Source organism: Martes martes, assembly GCF_963455335.1.
Source record: "Martes martes genome assembly, chromosome: 8".
NCBI classification, from domain to species: Eukaryota; Metazoa; Chordata; class Mammalia; order Carnivora; family Mustelidae; genus Martes; species Martes martes.
The window spans coordinates 122,828,798-122,854,273 of record NC_137895.1 but is presented as its reverse complement, the minus strand read 5'-3'; the positions used below and the strand labels follow the sequence as shown (position 1 = coordinate 122,854,273).

Here is a 25,476-nt window from a genome sequence, read left to right as displayed (position 1 = left end):
AAAAGGCAAAGAAATGTGAGAAGACCTCACAGAGGGCTTTCTGATAATCATGGAAGGAACCAGATGGAAGTTACCTTGAGTTGTTTAATATCAGTCCGATGTTTCAATCTTTACTCTATGAGAACAAATATTTGACATAAATTTACTTTATACTTTTCAAAATTGTTTCAAAATTTTCATTAAGCTAAGGAGACTAACAAACTGATTTGTCTTTTTTATTGGGTCATAAATACACTTGATCCCAAATTTCAAATGTTGCATTTGTTACTACATGCTGGAAAACACTATAGAGTTAAAGTTAACAAGTAATATGTAAAATATCAACAATGGGTGTTGTTTTAATTATTTTATACATAAATAAAGCATAAAAAATCTATTCTGGAGAAACAAGTGAGTATTGAGAGATTAGAAGTTTTACTAAGAAAGCGTCACCTAAATTCACTGAATTATAACCTTTCTTTCCTTGCATTTTTTTTTTTCTGTTTCACCAGAACGGAAGTATTAGAAAAACCAAATGGTTTTAACATGGTGACTTTTTTACTAATGTTTTAAATATTAAGGGTCTTCATTGAACAAGAAATAAACTAAACAAAAACAAAAATAAGAGAACTGTGCTTCTGATTTACAGGAAAGTTTATGACAAAGCAATTTACATGGACAAACAATGATAAATAACCTAAGAAGCTCAGTTACGTGCTTAAGTGTCACTCTAGATGGATGCACATTTCCATTCTGCATTAGCATTTCTACATGTCGTATAAAGCAATTTTCATGAATTTTGCATTTTGTTGTTTTGGTCTTTGCAATGCATTACAAAATTTAAAAAGGATAGATAATTTAAGAAAACACAAAGTAAGTAACTACCTTATGGCTCATTCACAAATACCATTAAATTATCAGAACCTGACCTAAGCCATGCCATTTTTCATTTTTTACTTTCCTCCCCACTCATTCAGTTCCCATCTCCCTCCTCCACCTCCAAACACACACACACACACACACACACACACAGGACACAAAGCAATGTTCCAATTACTAGAGAAATAAACTTATAATCTTCCTTGAAAGACAGCCTACAGATAAGAAGGGTTTATTTGTTTCAACTTTTTTTTTTTTTTAATTTCAAACTTGCTTAAGCTTGATTTTTTTTTTTTTTTTTGGTTTCAAACTTCAAGCTGGTCAGGAATGTCTTGCTGGGTAGCATGTTACGGATGATAATAATCAGTCCTTTTAAACTCTTCTAGCAGTTTTATAAAGCAACTCTTACCTTGAAGGCAATTTTGGAAGGAAATAAATACCTCTTTCATAAGACTTTGCCAGTTCTTAGTGAAAAGAGAGTTCCAAAGTTTTTACGAAAAAATATTTTGAACCTTACTTCCTTGGTTTCTTATACACAAATAATTGTTAGGTTAGGTCACAAATATTTCTTGAGCACCTACTATGTGCCAGGCATGGTTTTAATCACTATAAAATTCATCTTGATAACAGCCACAAAAATTAATTACAGTGAGAGAAAGCATCCCTCTTTTCTTAGTTTATGAGTTGAATTCCTGGCCTCCCTATTGATAAAAGAACAATGAAGCCATTACTCTTTATCCTTCAGGGTGTGACATTGGCTTAAAATTTTAAAAATGCCTGAAACTTAACAAACTGTCTTAAATATGCTTTTCTATAATACAACTATTATTAATCATGTTATGACTATTTTATAGACCAGACTTAACTGATAAAGGAAACGTTCATTTTTCTTGCTGCTATTGATGAAATTCCTGCGTAAGTTGAAATTCTCTTTCTCTTTATTTTATTGGAGATATTTCATGGATTTCAAGATCTGGGGTTATACAAATGTGATATAATCTAAGTTTTCATTAAATTTTTATTAGCTATCACAGCAAGTTTTTCACATGTTAGATAATAAAGTATTCCTCGAGTGAAGCTGCATTTTGGGAGAACTATGATCATCCTCCCAGAGATAACAATTCTAACATAGTATATTGTATTTGTAACATACTCATATTCTCAAGCTGCTCATCTATCCACTGGTGGCCTCCCCCATACCTATGCACAGGCTCAAATCCCCAATGCTAACAAAACTCTCTCTTGTCCAGATGCTCCCCTCTGGCTACTTCCTCTCCATCATTTCTTTCCCAGCCTTTTTTTTTTTTTTTTTTAAGATTTTAGTTTTGTCCATGTGTCTATTTCCTCCACTCACCTTCACCACCTACCATACTGAAATTTGTCACCCATTCGCCCCCACTCATCTCTCCAAACCACTCTTAGTAAACTCCCAGATGATCCCTCTCTGCCAGCTCCAGTGATCTGGCTTTTCCTCCCTCTCCGTGTTGCCCTCCTCATTCTCCCTCCTGGGCTCCTTCCTCCATTCGCTCTTCCCAGACCACACTCTCTAGGACAGTGATCTTTACCCTCCACTCCTATCTCTTCATGCTCTTCTTGTCTGGTTTCCAACACCACTAATACACTGATGATTCAACATCTCAATCTCATCCACCACCTCCACCTGGTAGAGCTGATCTTTCTACTGGGATGCCCCATAAGCATTTCAGTACTTGACAATTTTAAAGCTGAACCCATTTTTCTATTCCCTAAAGAACCTGGGAACGTCTCCCCTCATTGGAAGCCTTCATCATTTTCCATTCTTATTAATCCAGCACTTCCTAAATCAGCAGTCTCCAGGTCTGCCCCTTCCTATGTGTTCTCCAGACCAGTACTAGAGATCCTTCTAAAAGACCTAGTTGAGCCTGACATTTAGCTATCAAAAATCTGTCATTGGCCAGTTGTCACTTTCAGGAGTGAGTTTCCACATCTGTCTTTGGTAGACGAGCCCCTTCTTGGTCTTGCAAACTACCCTTTCCCCATAGGCAACTGATCTCCCCAAAGAGCACATAGTTTTCTAACCTCCAGGTAGTTCTCTCTGGAATGTGTACCCACCTTCTCCAAACTCCTAATTAATGCTTACACATACTTCAAAGCAAAACTGAAACACACTTCCAGGAAACCTTTCCTGACCATCTGGTCTAAGTCCTTTGCCCCAGAGCTTGCTCCCTGCTGCACACACACACACACACACACACACACGCACATACACACACACAGACACAGACACACACAGACACACACACACACCACATTCTCTTAGAATTATCTGGTTAATCTCCTATTTTCAATACTACACTGTAACCCCTACCTGGCAAGGTGTGTGTGTGTGTGTGTGTGTGTGTATATATATATATATATATATACACACACACACACACACACACACACATATATATATATATTTTTTTTTTCCTTTACAGCACAGATAGAATATATCTAGCAAATGTTGGCCAAATGAATAAATCATTTTCCTGAGAACTAAACTTCACTATCAACACCAATATAATGCCATATTAATTTCAATTTATTTCAGTCCTATCTGTCATTTTGAAACAATGACAGAGTAAGTCAGTAGCTTCCAATTTATGAAATAATCCAATTGGATAATTTGGATATCTTGAAAGATTATATTCACTTCTGATAATATTAGCCAACAATGTATCAGTAGAAAGGTATTAAAATGGTACTCTAGGCACTATACGCTACACACATGGGCATAAAATGAATATTGGTTTGGTTGTCACAGCCTACCTCCCTCTCTGCTTACTGTCTGCCTCCCAGCCTGTCTTTGGTATTCCTGTTGTTTTGCCTCTGTAAGCCCTCCACCTTGACATACACACACATCCTTACACCCTCCTAGTGACTTCATGCTGGTCTTGGTCTAACCAGGGGGCATGCCTGTCCCAGTCTGATCCTGAACACTCTATCGCTTTACCACATCTATTTTATATAGGTTTCAAATAGAAAGGATGTGAGTGACCATGGCCCTTCCTCTTGATACTGAAATTTCCCAAGATAGACTACCTCAACACAACGCTTGACTCTAAGTCAACAACCACTAACACATTAGTGCAGGAGACGGTAGTATATGAATGTTCCATTGCTCACCAGTAACACCATGAGTGCGCCCACCTCTCCTGCCTATCCAGGGCCGGCCTCAACTAAAACACAGAAGGCCTCTGTATAGTCGTGGGAAAAAAACGCTAAGTATGAAATACTCAGAGAGCTCTAGATTTTTAAAGACTTCCATTCATTTCTTCTTTTGACATTTCTTATCTTCCATTCACTGATGAAATCTTAGAACAGCTGTCTTGATCTTATACGTGTATTGCTTACCTTTTCAGAGACATTCACTCAGACACAGGTAGCATTTTGGATCTCTTTACAAATAGGGCATCATTATGCAAAAAAAGTTAACTTGTCATCTAAGGGGATTGTGTAATCCCATAAAGCAGTTTATGTATCCCTAGAAGCAAGTACATTAAGAAGGTCAAAGTATTATTTTCTTGCTTCAGTGTAGATGACGCAGCATAATTTTGTTTTGTGTCCTCAGCCCAGGCCAAAACAAAACAAAATAAAACAAAACAAAACCTGCTTTGGGGGAGCTTCGTCTCATTTTACACAACATGGGTTTGTTAAAAATAAATTCTTTGAGTGTTCTTTTAATGCATGTTTTATTGGAATAGTGTTCTTCAAATCCAGTTCTCGCCCTAGGCGATCACCGAGTGAGGGGGAGGATTCTGAAAAATAGCAATGCTTTGCATTCCCAAAGCTAGTCATGCAAGTCAAAGCCTGTTGGAGGTGCAGCCTGGGCGCAGCTTAATGTTCACACAGCCATCAGAGCAACTAACTAGCCTTGGTTTTTCTTAAACCTACAACAACATCAGCGTACCTGGTTGTTACTAAGCTGGAGATGATATGGTATTATCTCTGGCAGTCTGAAACACGGATACCCCAATAATTAATATTTTTAAATTATTAGTGAAAGCCTCCTCAGACTGCTCACCATTCTGGAGGGAATTCTTTGCCTGGCTCCGCCTTACCTTTTTACTCTCGTTTACACTCCTCCCTCAATGTACTGCTTCCATACTTCTTTATTTCGAGGGTAATCGTACCAAACCTTTAGAATACAGAAATTTTTCACCACAGTGATTGTGATGGAATAGAGGACTAACTTTATTCCCGTATTACAGATGAAGAAATGAGGGCCTCAGGGTTAATATTCCTTTTTTAAAATATTTTATTTATTTATTTGAGAGAGAGAGAGCATGAGAGGGAGGAGAGTCAAAGGGAGAAGCAGACTCCCAGCTGAGCAGGGAGCCCCATGTGGGACTCCATCTTGGGAGTCCAGGAGGATGACCTAAGCCGAAGGCAGTCGCTCAACCAACTGAGCCACCCAGGCACCTAGGGGTTAATATTCTTGCACAGAGTCACCTAACTGATAAATGGCAAAGCCAAGGTTTGGACCCAAGCCTGTCTGGCATCAGAACATCCTCTAACAACCACAAGGCAATTGAATGTTGTCTCCCACAGAGCCTGTCCCCAACCTTGACCCTGCGGTCCTCCTCCGGTTGCTGTTCCCACAGGCACTTGTGTGTCCCTGCATTATGCTCACGCTTGTCACAGTTCTCCCACGAGACTCATGCTACATTCGTGCTTGTGTTCCCCTGCAGATCACCTTCCTTAAGTGTAGAAACCATGCTTTATTTTTTATATAAAACAGTGAATTATCAAATTAAATTGACTGAATAAAAATATCTTCCAACTGAAATTACCTTGTTGGAGGAATAGCTGAAATAATATGAAAATTAGGCAATCTGAACTTTATAAAGGGATTTCAAATTATACTGTGAAAATGTCATATATTTTAAGCACACATCACACATAAGTATGTAACATATGGCAATCCCCAACTTACATATAAAGAATAGATTTAGAATGCCTAGGTTTCCAATTAACTTACAAGAGCGTATTTTACTTCTAAGACATCAATTTATTCCTCCACCCCATTAAAAATATTGATTACTTATTGGATAAATGAACGGATGAAGGAATGCATCAACGCCTTCATTGGAAGTAAAATAAACATCTGTGGACCTCTACCCAATAAGTAAGTCGAAGATTTTAACTGAAAACCACGTGCTAGGTGCTATGTCTGAAAATACAGATTCATTATTTTCATTTTATTTTTAAATTCTTAATGGTCTGTAAAATACCAACAAAAAAGTATTAAGTGAAAAACAAATAAGTATTGGCTGTGGATAGATTTTGCCTGATTAATTTTTTCCCCTTTTAATTCTAGGTACAGATTAATAGACTAACAAAAGCTACGATGTGATACCCATTAAAGAATTAAAGCTTTCTCCTTTCAACCACCTGGAACGTTTATCTATCCCCACAACAAAAATAAAATAATAGGAAGTACAGGGCAAATGCAAGGAAAACACAAGATTAAACAAAAAGAAAGATTAGAAAAATAAGACCCAGGTAAGAGAATTTAATGTGCAAAATGCAAGAGGAACACAGTATTACTTAAGAAAACCTACAGGGCAGAACTTCCACCTGATATCTGAGATTTGAATTGTTTTAATGGCTAATGAGATGACACTCTACCAGATGAGCTGATACAGAAAAGTCATTTAACGAATATTTATCAAATGCTTTCTATTATACATCAAGTAATACGAAACTGTCAAGGAAAAAAAAAAGGAGAGTAAAACATGGTTCCTACCCTCACAGAGCTTACAGTTTAGTGGAAGAAAGAGTAATTAAATACTTATTCAAATACCAATATAATAAAAAAAATATGTAATTACCAAGACTTTTCAGTGGCAAGTAATCAATCTCACCACAAAAACTGGAATTTTCAGGTTTACGCTCTTGGGAAATCCCAAGACTGTCTACACAGGGCTTTAGACTTGCATCTTCCCAGTGCCATCACGGATGCAGCCATCAGACATTTCAAAACAAAACAGGAAGGGATGAATTTGAACCTGGAGAGAAAAGCCAGGACCTGATTACTGATAGGCCTTGACTGTTTCCCTTGACTAAAAGGGAAGGGTTAATTGACCTGATGTCCATGACACAGGGGTATTATCAGCAGCCACCTGAACACATGCTGAACTCTCTTGGGGAAGCACGACACTATGACAGAAGGCCCAGGAGAACATCATAAAAGTCAGAGAGAGGACGGTTCCAAACACCTGTAAGGTGCTGTTTCCGACAGAAAGGGGTAAGAGATACTCAGCAAATAATACCAGTTGTTCATACCAGAAAACTAGTATGGACCAGAGAAAGAATTTTATGTTTCTAGGAAAACAATAAATAGACAAGAGTAATAAAAATGTGCCTGAAGAACAGCAAATATAAGTTGTAGAGCACACACAGGACACCGACCTGAACGCGAGTCAACTCCAGCAAGTGGGTCACATTCAGGGCTTTGAAAGGTGGGGACTCACACTCTCGAGTGCAGAATTAAGAGATGCTTTAGACTCTTTTGTAGAAAAAAGTATTTAAAAGTCTTTCCAATGATTTGTATCTGGAAACCTTTTAATATCTCATCTTAGAGACTATTTCCCAAGTTGCATCTTTAGCTTTGAGAGAACTAGAAATTATGCAAATTATGCAAATAGCATGGTTCAATTAATTGTTATTTCATTGTTTATCCATATGTCCTTTTAAACTATGGAAGAAGCAAATGAACCAATTTTAATATTTTTTCAGACAATTCAAGTTGCTGGTTTATAAATCATTGAATAATTAATAAGTATAATTAATGAAAGTATGATCATTTAAGTTTCTGTTCTTCCTAGCTTAGTAAATGACCTGATCATTCCTAAACCATTATTTCTAAATGAACTCTCAATTCTTCATAAAATCACGAAAATTCCCTTACTCCGCACTCACTCAATCTCTGGCTTGCCTATATATCTGACTCATTGATATTTAAATATGAGTCATCATGTCAACTTATGATGTAAAAATTCTGCTCAAAGAAATATGTAGAAATTAGATACACAATTCTTTGCCCGAGTAATAAATCTGAACAAATACTGTATATCATATAAGTGGAACACTAACAACAAGATTCTTTTGTTGAACAAATTTTCAAAGAGGACTTCTATTCTTGGAGCTAGTGATTCAGGGGTGATCAGTCACACATGGCCTCTAACCTTGGGCAGCTCACATGACTACACTTCCAGTGATGAGAAGTGATATGATGAGGACATTCAGAGTGCACTTTGGTGAGACAGTTGTCTAGAACTTGGAGCTGGCAAACAAACACTCAAAAAATTATTCAATATGCCAAAAATCAAATCTAAGCTGAGACCTGAAGGACAAATAGTCAAAGAGAGGAGGAAAGCGTGCTCCAAGAAGAAGGAATGGCATGTGCAGTTTCAGAGGGAGAGAGTGTGTGCTCAGGAAATGAGAGAGCAGGAGGGAGGAAGTGATGGGTTTGAATCCAGGGAGGCAAGCCAGGACAAAATTACTGAAGGCCTTGACTTTAGGGTGAGAGCAAAAGGAAGGCAGGAAACATTTTCAAGAGAGGAGTGACATAACTAGATTTACATTCTAGAAAGATCTTTCAGGCTGTGGAATGAAGAATGGCTTCCAGCAGGACAATTTTGGAGGCAAGGTATGAATCTATTGAAGTAAAGTAGGCTAGAAAAAATGGTGGCCTGCCAGAGCCAGAATAATGGAATGAGGGATGGAGAAAAGCAGTCTGGAGTCAGACATCAGGGCTTGGTTTTAAAAAATTGGCTTCTTATTGGCTGTGCCTATTTTACAAACCTCTCTCCTAAAAACAGCTTGACAAAACTGACATTGCACAAGTCTGGCTTCCTGCATAAAGCTGTTTTGCAATGTCCAGACAATGAGACTATAATCTGCAGAATGACTTTGAATCATGCTTGTTTTTAAAAAATATCTAAAATGAACAACAGATGTTAAAAAGATAATGAAGGCTAAATAACAAAGAAATAAAACAGACTGCCTGGCTTGTCAGTTTATTCCTGATTAAAAAATATCCAGATGAGCATACATGAGTGCAGAACAATAGCCCGTCAGAAACTGTGTGGAGGAAGAGATGAGGTTAGGATTTGCAACTCAAGCAAATTATAACCCTTTAATTTATACATGCTTGTAGTCTAAAGAAAATCATAAATCTATTACCCTTAAATGGTAGTAATTTGAAAAGTGTACTTTCTTTCAGTGTAAATCTCCCATGAAATTGATACTAATTGGCGAAAGAGCAAACATTAAGGAGAATCCTAAATCCAGGGGCTTTTACCATTCTCACCAGAGCTATTTCTTTTCTTTTCTTTTTTTTAAAGATTTTATTTATGTGAGAGTGTGTGTGTGTGAGAGAGAGAAAGCACAAGTGGGATGGGCAGAAGCAGAGGGAGAAGCAGACTCCCCGCTGAGCAGGAAGCCCGCTGTGAACTCCATCCCAGGACTCTGAGATCATGACCTGAGCAGAAGGCAGGCACTTAACCGACTGAGCCACCCAGGCGCCCCACCTGAGCTGTTTCTTGTGAAGGAGCAAACATACAGTCTTGCCTGGAACTGCTGTGCTGGTCCAGAGAGGGTCACTAAAAGGGACACTGTACAAGTATCACCATTTCCATGTATTATTTGCCTAGTCCTCACCCTTCATTTGTAGTAGTTTCCAAGGAGTTAGGAATGAACATTCTTCCCCTCCACTGAATTACTCATTTTAGTTAACCTATGGTTTCCACCTGTATTTCCTAAGAAACAATTATAGATGTACCATTAGTTTCATGATGTGATCAGGAAAACACCACTAAGTTCTCAATTTTAAAACATTGTTTCAACTCAAAAAGATCACTGCCAAACAGACACTATTAACAGTTTGTCATGAAATGCCATGGTACTTGCTCTGGCTTTTAGATGCTATTGGAAAGAAATTACATTGTCTCCAAGGTGTTTAGAAAATGAAATCTTTACTAAATGATCCTGAGATTTAATGTGACTTCAAAGTCCAACAGAGTTTTTAGTGAAACCTGGAAAGTTTACTCTAAACAGATAATGGAAAAGCAAAGAGTCTTCTAGAATAGCCAGGACACTTCTGAAGATCAAAAACAAGGAGGACAGGTTTGCCCGACCGGATATACTTATTATAAAGCAAAAGTAATTAAGATTGTGTGATAGCCATATAGTGATAGTTTTCAGGGTTTCCTCCCCACACCACTCCTTCCCCCTGCGCCCCCCCCCCCGCCTTTATCTTTGAATTATCTTTGAAGTCCTTAATCTTGGAAGAACTATCAGGGCTTGTCCCAGGCATTATCTTTCATAGTAGAACACTCATAAGCCCAATAATCCATGAATCCTGTCTTTAAATATAAGTGGAGTAGCCCCTGCATAGGAACATGAAGACCCATTGTAAGGAAATGGACAGCATGAGTATTCAAAACTGCACTGATTGAGTAACTACACTGATTGATGGAAGATGGATAAAACATTCGTGGGGAAAATAACTGGAAGGCGATGAGGCAACTGTGGAAAAATTAGGACCAACACAAGTGCATGTAATACCTGTGTACAAAACAGCAAGTGATGTTATTATTATTATATTAAAGTGGTGAATTATTGCACAATTCAGTCCCAACCAAAAGTGTTTTGTGACACATTCATCAGTATTATGCAAGACTTGCCATATTAAGAAATATTACCGCAATACTCTGATATAGGAAATAGTTTTACATGTACTTCAGGTCAAATGAAGTGCTTTCATAAAATTCATTAATTTGAATGGGAGAAATTTAATTTGAATAAAAGACATTTTAAAAACTACGCAAAAATTTAAACTCCAATTTACAAATCAAAACAGATGCAAATATACATCACCCAAGATATAGGGTATCCTAAGATGTTAATTAAGCTATGAAAATAAAACACCAAGCAGTATCTTTTTAAATATAGCAAGAATGCCTTCAAACTAATGTGAAATGACATTTTTTAAAACTAGAAGTCAACTTTATTTTTATAGAGCATCCAGAATTGTCAAATAGGTATTAAAATACTCTTGAAATTTGTGTCATGTAAACAAAAAAACCTCAAATGATCCTTGTTAGTCCCACTCCAAACAAACAAGTATCAAAGAACAAAAATGCAAATACATAGTGATATGTCTCTTCGTTCAACTTTTGTTTCTTAGTTTTTCATAGTTCAATTGTGAACATATAGTATACTTTATCTAATTTTAAATGTGAAACTATGGACTAGCAAAATAATTGAGTTTTTTTTTTTTTTAAATCAAATGTTCAGGACAGGATTCCTTCAAATAGGAATCCATTTGCACCAAGAATATGATTTCAGGATATCAAAAATCATTCCACATATGTTTTTTCAGGAATATCTTGCAGTGCAGACTACAGTGATATGTTGAAGGAAATGAGAGCAGAAGAAGAAGAAAGTACAGTTAAAATAATCAGGTACAATACTGGACTTGCTCCCTATTATGCCTGCAGTAAATTCAGTGGGCTGTTTTGACCGAACAAATGAATAAAAATACACCAGTTAAGCAATCGGATCTGTTGTGTCAGTGATAGCTACTGTCTATATCTGTTTCTGGAGAGAGTTAAGCAAATATGCATAACAGAAATATAACCTAGTAGACTATTTCACATGTTGAAAGTCATTATTATTTGTGAATTTCATATTCTAAAGTGATAAACTCTGCTTAGCTTGCTTCTCTTTTAGGGTTTAGAGAAATAAGTATTTTATTGGATGTTGAGATCATGGTTTCAGAAACAAAGAGTTGGCAGCTATTTACAGACAACACAGACACAATTAGCAAGTGTGTTACCCAAAACCACTACCTTAAAAAGCGTCATTGCAAGCTGAATGTTTCATATTCCTTCTGGACCAAGAAAGTATGATCCCGATCGAAATAAACCAGGGTATACTTACCAAGCCTCGTGCTTAAAGAAAATACACTGGCTTTATTTACACTTTTGCCATCAATGAACACTTCAAGGAGTATGTAGAAAAGTGACTTTTAAAAATTCTGATTTTTATGCAGTTTATCCACAGGGCAAACTCTTTACATTCATTATATTCTCAAAGCCTCAATGAGCTAACAAGCACCTTACCTACAGGATGAGACTTTGAGCAATATGATTCTACAAAAATTTTCCAATTAGTTAGTGAAAAATAGCAGATGAGGAGAGGGAGAAACCAAGCAAAAAGACTCCAGAAAAGTAGAAGGGAAGTCTGCAACCCTTGCCTTTATGACCCTCTCAACAAAACTGCAGGCTGCTCTCTACTAGACATATGAAGCAGTAACAGTGACCATCACAGATTTTAATTTAGAAAAGGAAGAGAGCTACTAGTGCTTACATCTGTTTGGATGACCTCTGGAGGAAGGGATTAGAACTCTGGATTTCAAGGAAGGCCACAGAATTTCCAATTTCATATTCGTATCTGCAATCTTTAACCGGCTACCCGAATTCCAGACAGGTCCCTGACAAGACCTCAAATTCTGTATAAATACCCAAATCGGTACCACTATTCCACATCTCACCACTTTCTTAATTAAAGAGGGCAAAATGAAAAAGATGCCAGAGAACAAATACAAAATGACCTTAAATTTCAGTTGTAACACAATGTAGAATATTTACGACATAATTTACTATATAATTTATAAATTACTATATATAATACTACATGTTTACTATAGAATATCTAATATATTGGGTTCTTCCCTCAGATATTATTGTGTTCATCTGACCAAGTAATATGTGTCACAATAAATACTGGCAGAAACTGTCTTGATAAAAGCATCCCTACTTAGTCTGTCATTCTTCAATAACTTCCTCAGTTGAACAGAACCATTGTTTGGAGGATAGTGAGGGGAGACATTCTGTGTGAACCTTAGTGAAGAAAAAAGACTTCTCAGAGCACAATACTATGAAGACATAATTAAAGCTTTGAGAAAATGTGCTTAGAATTAGATTAAAAGAAAGCTGAAAAGCAACAATATATAACCTTATGTATTACACTGATCACTTTTTGTTTACTTACTTCCCATCTCTAAAACAAATACAAGACAAGATTTTAAGTGAGGGAAGTTGGGCAAAAATAAATGAGTGGGAAAGAGAAGATGAAGCCCCAGGTAAGCTAGTCCACCAAAAAAAAAAAAAAACAAAAAACAAAAAAAGGGGGGGGGCGGGGGAGAAAAGACCAGACGGTTTATACACTTGCTGGATGTGGGCTACAAATTGTGCTCTGAGCTTTCAAGAAACCAAATTTAAGAGGTAATGCATCTGATCACTATTTACAATATCCAGAAGGTAACAACAAATTCATTGAGAATAACAACTCTATTAATATAGGAGACTTTTCTCTTTCTCTCTCCTTCTGCCCTCACTACTCAGGGAGCAGACACTGTGAAATACATTGTATTTCATATTTCATAGTACCACATATTCACATATTTCATAGTACCACAAATTCCCCACCCCCCCCAACAGCTACCATAACAAATTTTATGAGACTGCTTTCAGCTTTTTTTAACTTTTTTTTTTTAAAGCTTCCTTCAGTGTAGGTTAATGGTATGAGGCCTGAGCACAAATCAATTCAAAAGTAATTTCACAAAGAACTAAAACTGTTTGAACTATTTAATAGTGTTAATCTCCACTGAAAACAATCACCTATATCGATATATATATACACACATACACATGTATGAATATATGCATATGCATTTTTATATTTACATATGTAAATATATGTATATACATTTTCATACACACACATACATCTATACACACATATATATAAACAGTAAAGCTGTACTCATTATCTTACAAGTGAATAACAATTTCAATAGTTTGAAAATAATTTCTACCCACATTCCATCCCATACACACACACACACACACACACACTCTCACACACTGTACTTTAAGGTGTTAGATTAAGAACATGAGTAAAAATTCATTCAGAAACCAGAAGTATAGTTGGGGGACAGAATGAACTTGTTAAAAGTTCTATCTGTTAATAGAAGCTTTAAGGGAAGTACCATCTAGCAGAAGCATCATGACAGTTCAGCAGATCTCTGGATTCTACTCTCTTGTTTTAAACAATTAATTCTGTAAAACCTGTCTATATATTCATTTCCAACTGACTAATGGAAAAAGTCATAAATAGGGTAAAAGTAATATTTTTAAAAGTCTCCCAAGGTGACATTCAAGGCAACAGTCCAGCTTGAACTATAATCCCATTCAGTTCAGTCAGTCCAACAGCTGACTGAGCATTGCGTGCCTGCCTCTGTGGTAGATGCCACAGGCGATTCAGAAATGAATGACAATGGACCCTGACCTCAAGAACATGATATATGATCCAAAGAAGTACATGAAAGAGATGCAGAAATGGGGAGGGGGAAGAAAAACAACAATAACAACAACTCTTCCCCTAGGAAGCAGAGTCAAACAAGTGCCCTTAAAAAGGCAGAGAGTTCTCTGGAGGGTTCTAGGTGTCAGGTGAGATAAGCCTGTAAGGAAAAGTAAGATGGACAGATGGAGATGGACTAGGGAAGGAGAAGCAGGAGGAACAGAAAAGAGGTAGTATACATCATACATGCTCAGGGAACAGCAAGGGACCTCAATTAGAGGGTTCAAAAACAGGGAGAGAGAGAAGTGAAACAGTAGGTCTAGGCCACATGATCTCGAAGATCATGGTAATGAAACTGTATTCAATATGGTAGGAAACAGCTCAAGACTTCACACTCATGATCACAGCTGTGGATCAATTCATGAATCTTGATAAACATACGGCTTCCACAATAGGAAATGTCTTTTAGGAAGCAAAAACCGGACCAAACTAATGAATCCATGTTGCCTTTATCTTTGCAGGAAACTATCTTGTAGAGAAGAAACCTGTTTGGAGCAAATTAGTATCTTCTATTACTAAGTTTTACTCAAGTACATTCTACTTGATAAAAACCTGTTTCTGAAGATCAGACTTAACAAATGCATACACTGTCCTACTTTAAATAATTTTAAGTCTCAATGCAGCCAAGAACTAAAAATCTTACCCAACCTTGGGCTTCAACTTGGATCTATTCTCTAGAGGAAAAAGACTCTCACATTTTGTGTTTTAAAAATTTTTGCATGCAATCATGAGTCATTGATTAAAAATCAACCTGCTTTTAGTCCATTAATCTGACCCGCATATACTTTATAGAGAATATTCAGTTCTGCTATAATTTTCTGTTCTAGGTATATATGCAAACAGAAAATTTATACTAATGACAATATGTCTCAACAGAGATACTCTCATAACTCCAAAAGTTAGTAATATTTCAAACTAAGTCTTTTAACTTCAGTGAAAGCTGAAAATAATAGAAAAATGTCCCAACAGAGAAACAATGAAAATAAATATGAATGGCCTGCTAAAAATAAAGTATTTCTCTCTAGTACATAGTGATATTAGAAAGTTTAAATAGTGGGAATTCCATGGAGTCCTAAACAATCTTTGCTCAGCAGTACTGAACTTTTTTGTTGCATTAAGATACATTTAAGAGTAATAACCAGGCCAAAACAACTCCGTAATTTTAGGCCTTTTGTCCTCATTTAAATTTTAGAATTCTTTGAGACACTAATACATCCTTCTCCTTTGACACTGTTATTAGACTGTCTTTCAATCAATTTAGGATATAAAATGAATGTCTAAAAACACAGAGATGAAATCAGATTTATAGAATTTAGGATTATTCTAAGCTTATTTTTCTCTAAACATTGGGTGTTGAGAAAAACTAGTATGGCAAATATTTCTAAGGTATATGTAGATTACATTTAATCTCAAAAATAAATTCATTACATGATAATGAAATTTTAATCATAAAGGAAATATTTTAAAGCTACATTCTTGAGAATTCCACAATAATTTGTTAAAAATCTCCAATGATGATGCAAAAAAGGTTATTCGGTTTTTTCCACTATCCAAGTACACCACAAGAATGTATTTGAAGTATAGACATTTACATAACAGGAGGCGCTATATAAATACTGAATGAATGGTTATTTTCAGTTAACATGGGAAATAAATACTCATTATTACAAACTGACACTCATTAACTTGAAATATCAAAAAATATTGCCCATAAGAAAAACAAAGTATTGAAGATCATTAATCTGAGACATTTGGGAAAGAATGGGAAGAACAGGAGAAAATAGCAGTTTCTCTGCCCTCTGGTGGCAATAAAATCAACTGCAGCACTTCTAAAGTAATGCATAATTAAATGCTCTGTTATGAAATCAGGTTTTTTCTCCCTGTGCCAAAATGTCTGTGATAAAAATCCTGGTTGCTACATGACAAATTTCAAGGCAGCTGGATTTTTAAAAATTTCCTCATTTTGAACTTTTACCTAGACTATTTACAAAGGGAGCTGTTTTTTTTTTCTTCTATTTGTTTGCTATATTTTATATATTCAATAGGCTAACCATTTAACTCCAAGATTATTCAACTACATGTAGACCGACATCCAGTAAAGAAGCTACTTCAGTTTGCAATAAATCTCTAAAACATTTACCGAGAAATTGAAAACAATTCATTTTTTCCTCAATCCTATAAATACATGGGTTTCTACAGTAATTTTCCACCACAGATACTAGTTTATAATTAGTCTGTAACACCTGTACATTTATGTTGAGCAATTTAGGCATTTTCTAATCCACAAAGCTTTTAATTATCTGGTCGATTTTAGAATGGAATCTTTACTTCATCCTCAATTTGAGAAATTAGAATACAAAATGTATTGTAAACATGTTCTTTTCTCAGTAACACATCGTTAATGAAGGAAGCTCAGAAAAAAAATATTTGCTGACCTTTATTTTATTTTTTACTGTAAATGCATTATTTACTTTCAGTGCCAAAGAAGTTTTCAAATAAACAACTTGGGATGCATTTTGGCACACACATCTCTCTAATGTCCTTTGGGATGAAGTAAATTGTTTTTCTTTAAGCATCTACTTATTCCATGAATGTGGCTATGCCATATTAATACCGTAAGGTGAAAGTCTTATTTTTTAAGCCAATGAAATGTATCAGAGAAATAAACAAGAAAGAATAATCTACTGATATGATACCTAGTAAAGAACAACCTATGTCCATTTATGCAGAACAAAATTGCATGCGACAAAGACAAATCAATATCAAAAATAGTGGAGTTCTAAGGTGTTTCACAGTTTTAAAAGTGTCGTCATCATGTTACCCCCTCCTCCCAACCCACACACCCCTCCAATCACGAATTGGACCACAGAGTCAGAATCTGTGCCTTCTCTATAAGAATTTACACCAGGGGCAGAGACAGTGTTTTAGTAGATTTCTAGGTCTTGGATTGGTAAACTTCATTCAAGGACTTTCTCCAAGATTCACCTCACCTCCAAGATTCACCTCACCTGGAATCCCCAGGCAACCTCGGTAGGCTTCCATCTGCGACTTTCATGTTTGACATTTGTGGACACCTGTATACTTTCTGAGGAAGCACTTAACCACCACCGCAACCCCCACCTTCAGAATTAAAACAAAACCTTGATTATTCTAATCTGAAAGTTTTTCTTTCTTTTTTTTTTTTTTCCCCTCCCAGTGTTTTTGTTCATTTCACCTCCTCTAGAAGTCTAATCTGAGTTCACAAATTTCTGTCAAGGTGTCTCTCTCTGCCTGTTTCTTCACTTTCTTTCTGAGGGGGCAGAAACGGTGAGCAGGCACCCAATTCTCAGTGGCCAGTGTCGCGGGAAGCACCAGGACCTCGGCCCAGCAGCACCTAGCCTAAGAGCGAGAGGGCGGTGGGTGGAGGGCTGCTCCGCGGGCTCCGCGCTGGCCCCGGAGGCGCGGCTCCCGGCTGGCGCGCACCTGGCTGGCATCCGCCTGAGCAGGAGACACTGCCACTGGGAAGATACGAAGACCAGGTCTCCGCGTGGGGGCAACGCCAGGGCACTTGGACGAACCCCCGGCACGTTCAGGCCTGTCTGAGAAGCCGGACCGCGGAGGACATGGGGGGCAGGGATTGGTCTCCAGAGGCGCGCCCTTCCCACTTCTGCCCCCTCCACCCCTCCTCTGCGCCCCACCACACCTACCCCGCCCCACTTGCAGAGCCCGTTTAGCCCAGACAGCGAAAGGGAGCTAAGGCGGGGATAGCCTAGGGAAGGAAGGTCTGGCCACAGTAAATTTTTCTCCAGCTGGTGGGGGGACCCTGCAATACCAGGCTGCCACGACGTCCCCCACCCACAGCCCCCATCACGCACTGGCTTAGTTTGTCGCGGCAGTAGGGAAGCAGGAGGAGCCGGAGGGGAGACTGCCCAGGGATGCCAGTTCCCGAGAGAGATATCTACAAAAGGAGGTTTGCTCTTACACACCAGAGCCCTCTCTGTGCGACTTGGCGAGACGGTACCACCCCCTGTCGCTCAGGTGAAGGAAACCTGAAATGCTCAAGAAAACCCCCAGTCCCCTTCTCTAACCATTCTTTTCCCCATTCAGAAAGTCCAAGTTTACCCGAAAAGCAATTGCAATAACTTTCCCAAGGGCAGACAGATAAAGTGGGGGGTGGGTTGAGAATGGGGGGTGGGGGGGCGTTAGCGAGGTCTTCAGTGGCTCACAAAATCAACAAGCAAAAGTGCATCTTACCATTGATTTGGTTTCCAGGCTCCCCTTCAATGAACTGAAACCGGTCCATTAAAAAGTGGCAAAGTAACACAACTCCTGCAGCGGCCAGGTCGGCCCTCGGGAACCTCGCCATGCCGCCTCCGCGACCTCCCTCCTCCTCCCGCCAGTCCTTCCCCGGCGCCTTGTGCTCGGGGGCTCCGGGTGGGAATGGGGACGGTGGGGACGACGGGCAAAGCTCTGCGGACCGGTCTTGGCTGAACCTGGAGCCTTTGTAAATTTCGATGGGATTTCACACTCAGGAGCTGGGAAGAGGAAGAAGGGAGAGCGACGGGGGGGGTGCAGTTCTCTCTGGACCTCCGGGTCTCTTCGCAACTTGCCACAACACTCGCTGCCCTCACCCCAGACACAGGACAGCAACTGCGGGGAGGAAAGGCCACTTGCAGCCGGGTCTCGCAAACTCTCGGTTCCGCACGGGCAGCGCCACCCGGGTCCCTGGAGACAGTGACTTTCGAGCCCCCGCGATACACTCCACTGGGTTCAAAACAGATCTACTTCCACAGCCAGCGCGGCTGCCTTCTCCAAATCCAAGAGGGCTGTCGGCTCAGAAGGAACTTTCCCCAATGTTGGGACGGCCCCCGCGGGAGGTTTGGGTTTGCGGGAAGAGGGTTAATGTGGGCTGGCGAAACCCCTCGGACAAGTTTTTCTTCTTTTCTTCGCCCGACGCAGGGCGCGCGTCCTTTCTCGCAGCCGGAGGGATGGGCAGCCCTGAAGAGCTGAGCCCAGGGAAGGCTAGGGCTGCAGCAATCTGAGGTCCGAAGACAGGGGGGAAAAATGTGTTTAAAAAAAAAGAAAAAGAAGGGGGGGAGGAAGAGGAAGAAGAAAGAAATGGGGGGCGGGGGGAGTCAGGCCAAAACCTATCGGGAAAGGGTTCCTCCTGGCTTAGGAGGAGGTGGCCACAAGCCTCGCCGAGCCCGGGGAGTTTGGTGGCGGAGGAGGCGCCACCGCCGCGGAGCTCCCCCGCGCTTCAGCTCCACACTTTGGGGAGGGAAGGCAGTTCGCAATTTGCCAGATCTGCCGCTGCACCCTCCTCCCTCCTCCCTCCTCCCTCCCCCTCGCTCCTTCAGTCTTCTCCCACCTTCCTCCCCGAAACCGGCAGCTAGCACCGACCTGTCCAATGGCTGCACTTTCCTTGGAGCTGGCAGAGGAACCGCCGGGAGATTAAGCCGGAGGAGCAAAGCAAGGGGGAGTGAGAGGGCAACTCCAGCCCGGCGCGCCCCCAGCAGCCGGCTGGCCAGAGAGTCGGGAGAGGAGGCGAGGAAGGCGAGCTAGGAGGGGAGCACCGGGCTGCACCTCCGCGCCGCCGGGGCGCCATCCTGCACCCAGCTCTTGGCCTTTGCAGCCCCGCCCGCGGTGCCTTCGCCCACCTGGCCCCCAGGCCGCCTTCGCGCACGGCTGCGGGGGAATCGTGGCCCCGCACCATACTCAAAAGATGCCAGCGGCTGGCGGGGTCTTCCTGGGCGCTAAAGGGTTAATTACAGTTCGCCATTCCCGGGAGGGCTTGTGTAGCAGTGGTTGGAGTGTGAAGAAAGCAAACCCGAGAGAGTTCAGCTACTGACCCCGAGAAACCCTTTTCGACCCCAGACCTTCCAGACAGGAGGAGGAAGGTAGCACGCGGCAGCGCGGTCCCCCTGCTGCCGCCGCTGCTTTGTAAAGTGTCCGCCGGAGGGAAAGCGCGAGTTTAAAGAAACAGGAGGCCCATTGAATTTCCTACCGGGGCTTTAACAGGCTTTCGCTTGCTGGTTTGTTTTTGTTGTTGGGTTTTTTTTTCCCCCCCAGCTCCAGGATGGGTTTCGGAGTTAACCCTTCCCAGCCCTCGCACTAGTTTACATCTTATTTTGCTTAGTTAACCTCAGTTAGAAGGGACAAAAACAAAGAAAGATGGCAAAGAATATTGGTTAAAAATATAGATTCTAGAACCAGAGTGTCTGGGTTGGAATTCCGCCTCCTTCCACTGTCATAGTCATAGCTATATGACTTTAAGCACTTAGTCTCATAGTGCCTCAGTTCCTCATCCATCCAATGGGGACAACTGTAGTAATGCTCTTATAAGGCTGTATTAAATTCAAAGAGTTATTACTAGATACTTAACTGAAAACCGTGCCTGTGCAAAGCACAAGAGTTTGTTTCTTAAAAGAGACAGGAGAGGGAGGGGAGGGTCCTCAATCAAGGAAGAGTTTGCTTCAAGGTTCTTAAGTTCAAGGGGTCATATTAGTCTATTCTTGCCCACTCTATTCAATGCTCTGAATAGTTTATGGACGCTATTAATGAGCACCTGTGAACAAAAACAACCTAATTCAAAATGGAGTCAGCAGCAATGAAGGGAGGGTTCTCACCCAGCACATACCACTCTTTGCAGCCTTCTTTATGTACCCACCCCACCCCCCCGCACCGCCCAGCGAAAGAAATCTACTTTACCCACCCTAGGGGGACGAAAAAGGATTTTCTCCTTGCTCATCAATAACCTAGAAGAGAAACTGCCACAACTCAGCCAATGAGAAGCTGCAACCCTGAACTCTTGCTCTTCTCCAATAAACCTCTCAAAACAACCAAATCCCTTCTGCCCTCTACAAAAGCAAGCCCCTGTCCTTTGTTCTTCAGACTTGCCTTTGATTTATCATAGCTTGCAGGTCCCAAATTGCAATTCCCCTCCTATTCCCAAATAAACTTTTCTTTGCTGGTTAACTGGCAATTTCATTTTTAAGGCTGGCAGACCTTAATTTTGTCACAAAACCCACTGAAAGTGGATCCAGATAATCAAACTACTCTGCTAATTTGGGGCAGAAAGAATGGCTCTCTCATGGTTACTTAGCTGGTGAGGAGAAGGGAAACAGGAAATCCAACACGTTTTCCATAATCTCATACTCAATTTGCTATTTATATCAGAAATATATATGTATACACACACATATATATAAACATGTTACCTACATGAACTTTATTATTCTAAGGCCTTTGCTCTCTCCTGAGGTTTCTTGCAACTGGTTGATTTCCTCCTCACCTTAATTACAAAATCTGGTTCTTTTATTTCTGCTCAAATGAGAGCTTTTAAATTCTGTGTAACATTACAACCAAATCTGAGTATCTGTGATACTTACTGTTTAACATTAAGTTGGAAAACAATTTTCTAGTCAAAATTTGGTTGTTGTTTAATGGATGTTGGGTTTTTTGTCTACATTCCTAGTGTGGTCACTACTTCATGAATCCATATAGAAAGTTTCCTAAAATGGTCTGTACAACTCCAATTCCCATTATATGCAAAATTATAAGAAACCCAGCAGGAGCCATCTCAAGAAAGTATTATTTCTTTTAGTCTGGGATATTTCCCTCTACTTTCACAGTAGGAAATAAAGGGTGTTTCTTCTTTCTTTCTTTTTTTTTTTTTGAGGAGAACCAAGTCCCTATTTCTCCCTAGTATCCCATTTTCTTTCTTTTTTTCCTTTGTTACTATATGCAAATTAGGAGTATTTTTCTTCTTTGTTGCCAGCAATGCTTTGCCCTCCTGATTGAAGCTATATATCTTAAATGGCAAATTTGATGCCAAACACTGAAAGGAAGTCCCGTAGTAATTCAAAGTGATTCTGGAAATTTTTGTATATGTTTTGTCTATCACTGGTGCTGTTTAATTGTTTCATTTTACTCATATGATCTTATTCTGAAGGGTTACCCACACAGAAAATACTTAGGAATGGGAGAAGACAGAAGTAAGCAAAATCAATGATGCATGAAATTTTAATGCCACAGAACTAAGAAAGAACATCAGAAATGTAGGATTTAATGTTTTGTCTTAGATATCAATTGATAATCACTTATATATAAATATGTATATATGTACACACACATATATATATATTACCTTTAATATACATATTACCTTTACATTATAACAAGCAACAGATAAATAAACCATACATAGGACAGTATGTTCAGAATGAAATGGAAGGCGCTCATTACTCATATAATCCTGGCTAATTAAAAGCAGTTATATTTTGTGGTCTACATGATTTCAGTTTGTGGTATACCTTGCACCACAGTATTACTATCTATTTCAACTTCATGGAGACAAATTAAGGCATCTCTGTGAAAAAAGCTGCATCTTCCATCTGACTTGAAAGAAGAGTTATAATGAATGAGGCTCATTTCTATTTACTCTACATATAAGAATTGAATTGCTGGGTTTTTACCCACTAGCTTAGTTTTATCTAACCTCTCAAGGAATAAATCAATCAGGAATCTCGAAGGAGTGATACTTGAGTTCTCTGTCCATGACAAAGATCTGGAATTTGCAGAACACTCTCCTCTAGGATCTTAAGATCATATATCAGAATCATTATCAACAACACAGAGCTTTATGCAAAACCAAGCTAACTTCTATAGATTTCCAATCTGTTTGCAAGCATTTATTTACAAGAGCCCTCAGGAAGATTTCTACATGTTCCAAGTGCAATACTATCCGTATAAAGGCAATTACAATCACCTATCTCATCCTATCTCCAACCCTAATGTTGCTGTGGTTCCAAGGACCTATCCTAAATTCAAACTTGACTAACAGGATACTCAAGAAAACATCACACTTACTTGGAAAAAAACAAGATGTAATACAGGCTGTGGAGTACTTAGCATTTATCATGCTCTATTTTTTATTATTATTTCAGGAAATCGTTCTTGTCCATTTTAATAAGATATGTTAAAATTTTCTACAATCCGTTCAAATAAAGGGAAATTGCTATTACTGGATTGCTTTTACTTGGTCCTCAGCTAATATTATGACCTTTTCCTCTAGGTCTCTGGCATTTCCTGTCCCTCCTCATTTGATAGGGCTAATATTTTGATCTCTGATACAAAATTACAAGACTCATTTCTTCATCTTGGCTGACTTCTGCTCTCAGAATCAACCAGGATTTCATTATACTGTTGATGGACATTTCACCTTTTTTCTCTTTTATAGTTTTATGTAAAAATTTTATGAATAGAGTGTTTTTGAATCAAATAAGCATTTAAAAAAATCACCTAACAGCTAACATCACCTTTTTTTTTACAGGAACAGTTAACACGAAGAATACTTAGAACCCTTTCTCTCCTCATATCAATATTACATTACTATTTAAATGAAATTAACAATATAATATTTTAATTATATTTTGCTCATTCATAATGAAATACATTGCATTAACATTTCATTCATGTTTATACTGTCTTCCTTCTATCTTAATAAGCTAAAGTTTGCTTAATTAGTAAATAGCAAAGTACAGAAATGTGCAACTTGAAGTAGTAAAGAAACTATTAAAACGGATTACTGAAAATAATTATGAAAACGAGTAGGAGCATTATCTTAATTCTTTTTAAGTAGCAATAATGTATACTAGAAACATAGACCTTATTTATTCCTCAATTATACTCAAAGATAAGATAAATCCTACATTTTTCAAAAAAAGGAAAATGGACAAGTGCTCAGCAAGCACTTAGTAAATTAATAAATGAAATAAGCATGTTAAAGAATATTCTGCACAATGTCTAATAATGGAGCACATGGAAAGGCTCTGAAATATTGATTGTTGTAGATATTGTTGCTAACCTTATATTCTATCCAGATTCTTCTGAACTGATAAAACTGTCTGAAGTACAGGAAATATGTATCCCAAATGTCAACCCCAGCAGCAGGCATGCTTCTGCAGAGCCCTTGGTGGAGGCCACTGCTCCTGGCACAGATCACAGGTGCTCTGCACCACACAGTACCACCACTACTGATCTTCAGTCCTGATGCTTTGTTCTGCATTTCCTTTACACACCTTGCATTCATCTTGTCGTCTTGTCCTATTAATCATACTCTTAATTTTCATCTGTATTATATGAATTTTATTGATATCAAATTCACATTATTTAAGATTAACCCTTTTAAAGTATCTAATACATGGGTTTTTAGTATATTCACAACATGGTGAAATCAAAGCAATCATCTAATTCCAGAACATTTTCATCACCCAAAGCCCCGTACCTATTAGCAGTCACTCCTTAGTCCCCCTTATCCCTAATCCCTGGCAACCTCTTATCTATTCTGTCTCTATGGATTTTCCTATTCTGGATATTTCACATAAATGGAATCTACAATATGTGGTCTCTGGTGTCTCACTTCTTTCACTTAGCATATTTTCAAGGTTCATCCATGTTGTATATAGTCCATTGAAGGGATCTTTTTTACATCCATCAGTTGACGAACATTTGAGTAGTTCCCACTTTGGGGCTGCTATGAATTATGATGCTATCAACATCCATGCACTATTATTACAATTTGTAAGGACATATGGTATAATGGTGACCCTATATAATGCTAACAAACTGATTTCCACAGTGGCTGCACCTTTTTACATTCTCAGCAATGTATGAGGGCCCTGATTTCTCCTTGTTCTCACAGACACTTGTATTTTGTTTAAAAAAAAAATATATATATATATATAGCCATCCCAGTTAGCATGAAGTGGTATCTCACCGTCGTTTCGATTTACATTTCCCTAGTGACTATTAATATCAAGTCTCTTTTCATGCACTTATTGGGCATTTGTATTTCCTCTTTGGAGAGCTATCTATCCAAATCCTTGCCCCCTCCCTCTTTTAAATGGGTTGTGTTTTCATTGTCGTGAAAGTTCTTTATGCATTCTGGATACTAGGCTCTTATCAGATGCCTGAATTGCAAACATTATCCCCCATTCTGTGAATTGCTGTTTCACTTTCTTGATAATATTCTTTGATGCACATTTTTTACAAAGTCTTAATTATATATTTCCATTAGTTATTTTTGCTTTTGGTGTCATGTATGACACCTAATGTCATGTATGATGCCTAATCCAGGGTCACAAAGATTTACACTTCTGTTTTCTTCTAAGAGTTCTCTTGTTC

General features: G+C 38.8%; 1 protein-coding gene across 1 annotated transcript in view; it reads right to left on the bottom strand.

The window, feature by feature from the left end:
- PLXDC2 (plexin domain containing 2) overlaps positions 1-19,572 on the bottom strand; it is a 446,156-nt gene extending 426,584 nt beyond the window's left edge. Inside the window, exon 1 of the mRNA XM_080812133.1 lies at positions 18,547-19,572. Coding sequence (XP_080668259.1) covers positions 18,547-18,658 — 112 coding nt within the window. The 5' untranslated portion in view covers positions 18,659-19,572. The remainder of the gene's footprint in view (positions 1-18,546) is intronic.
- Positions 19,573-25,476: the final 5,904 nt, after the last annotated feature.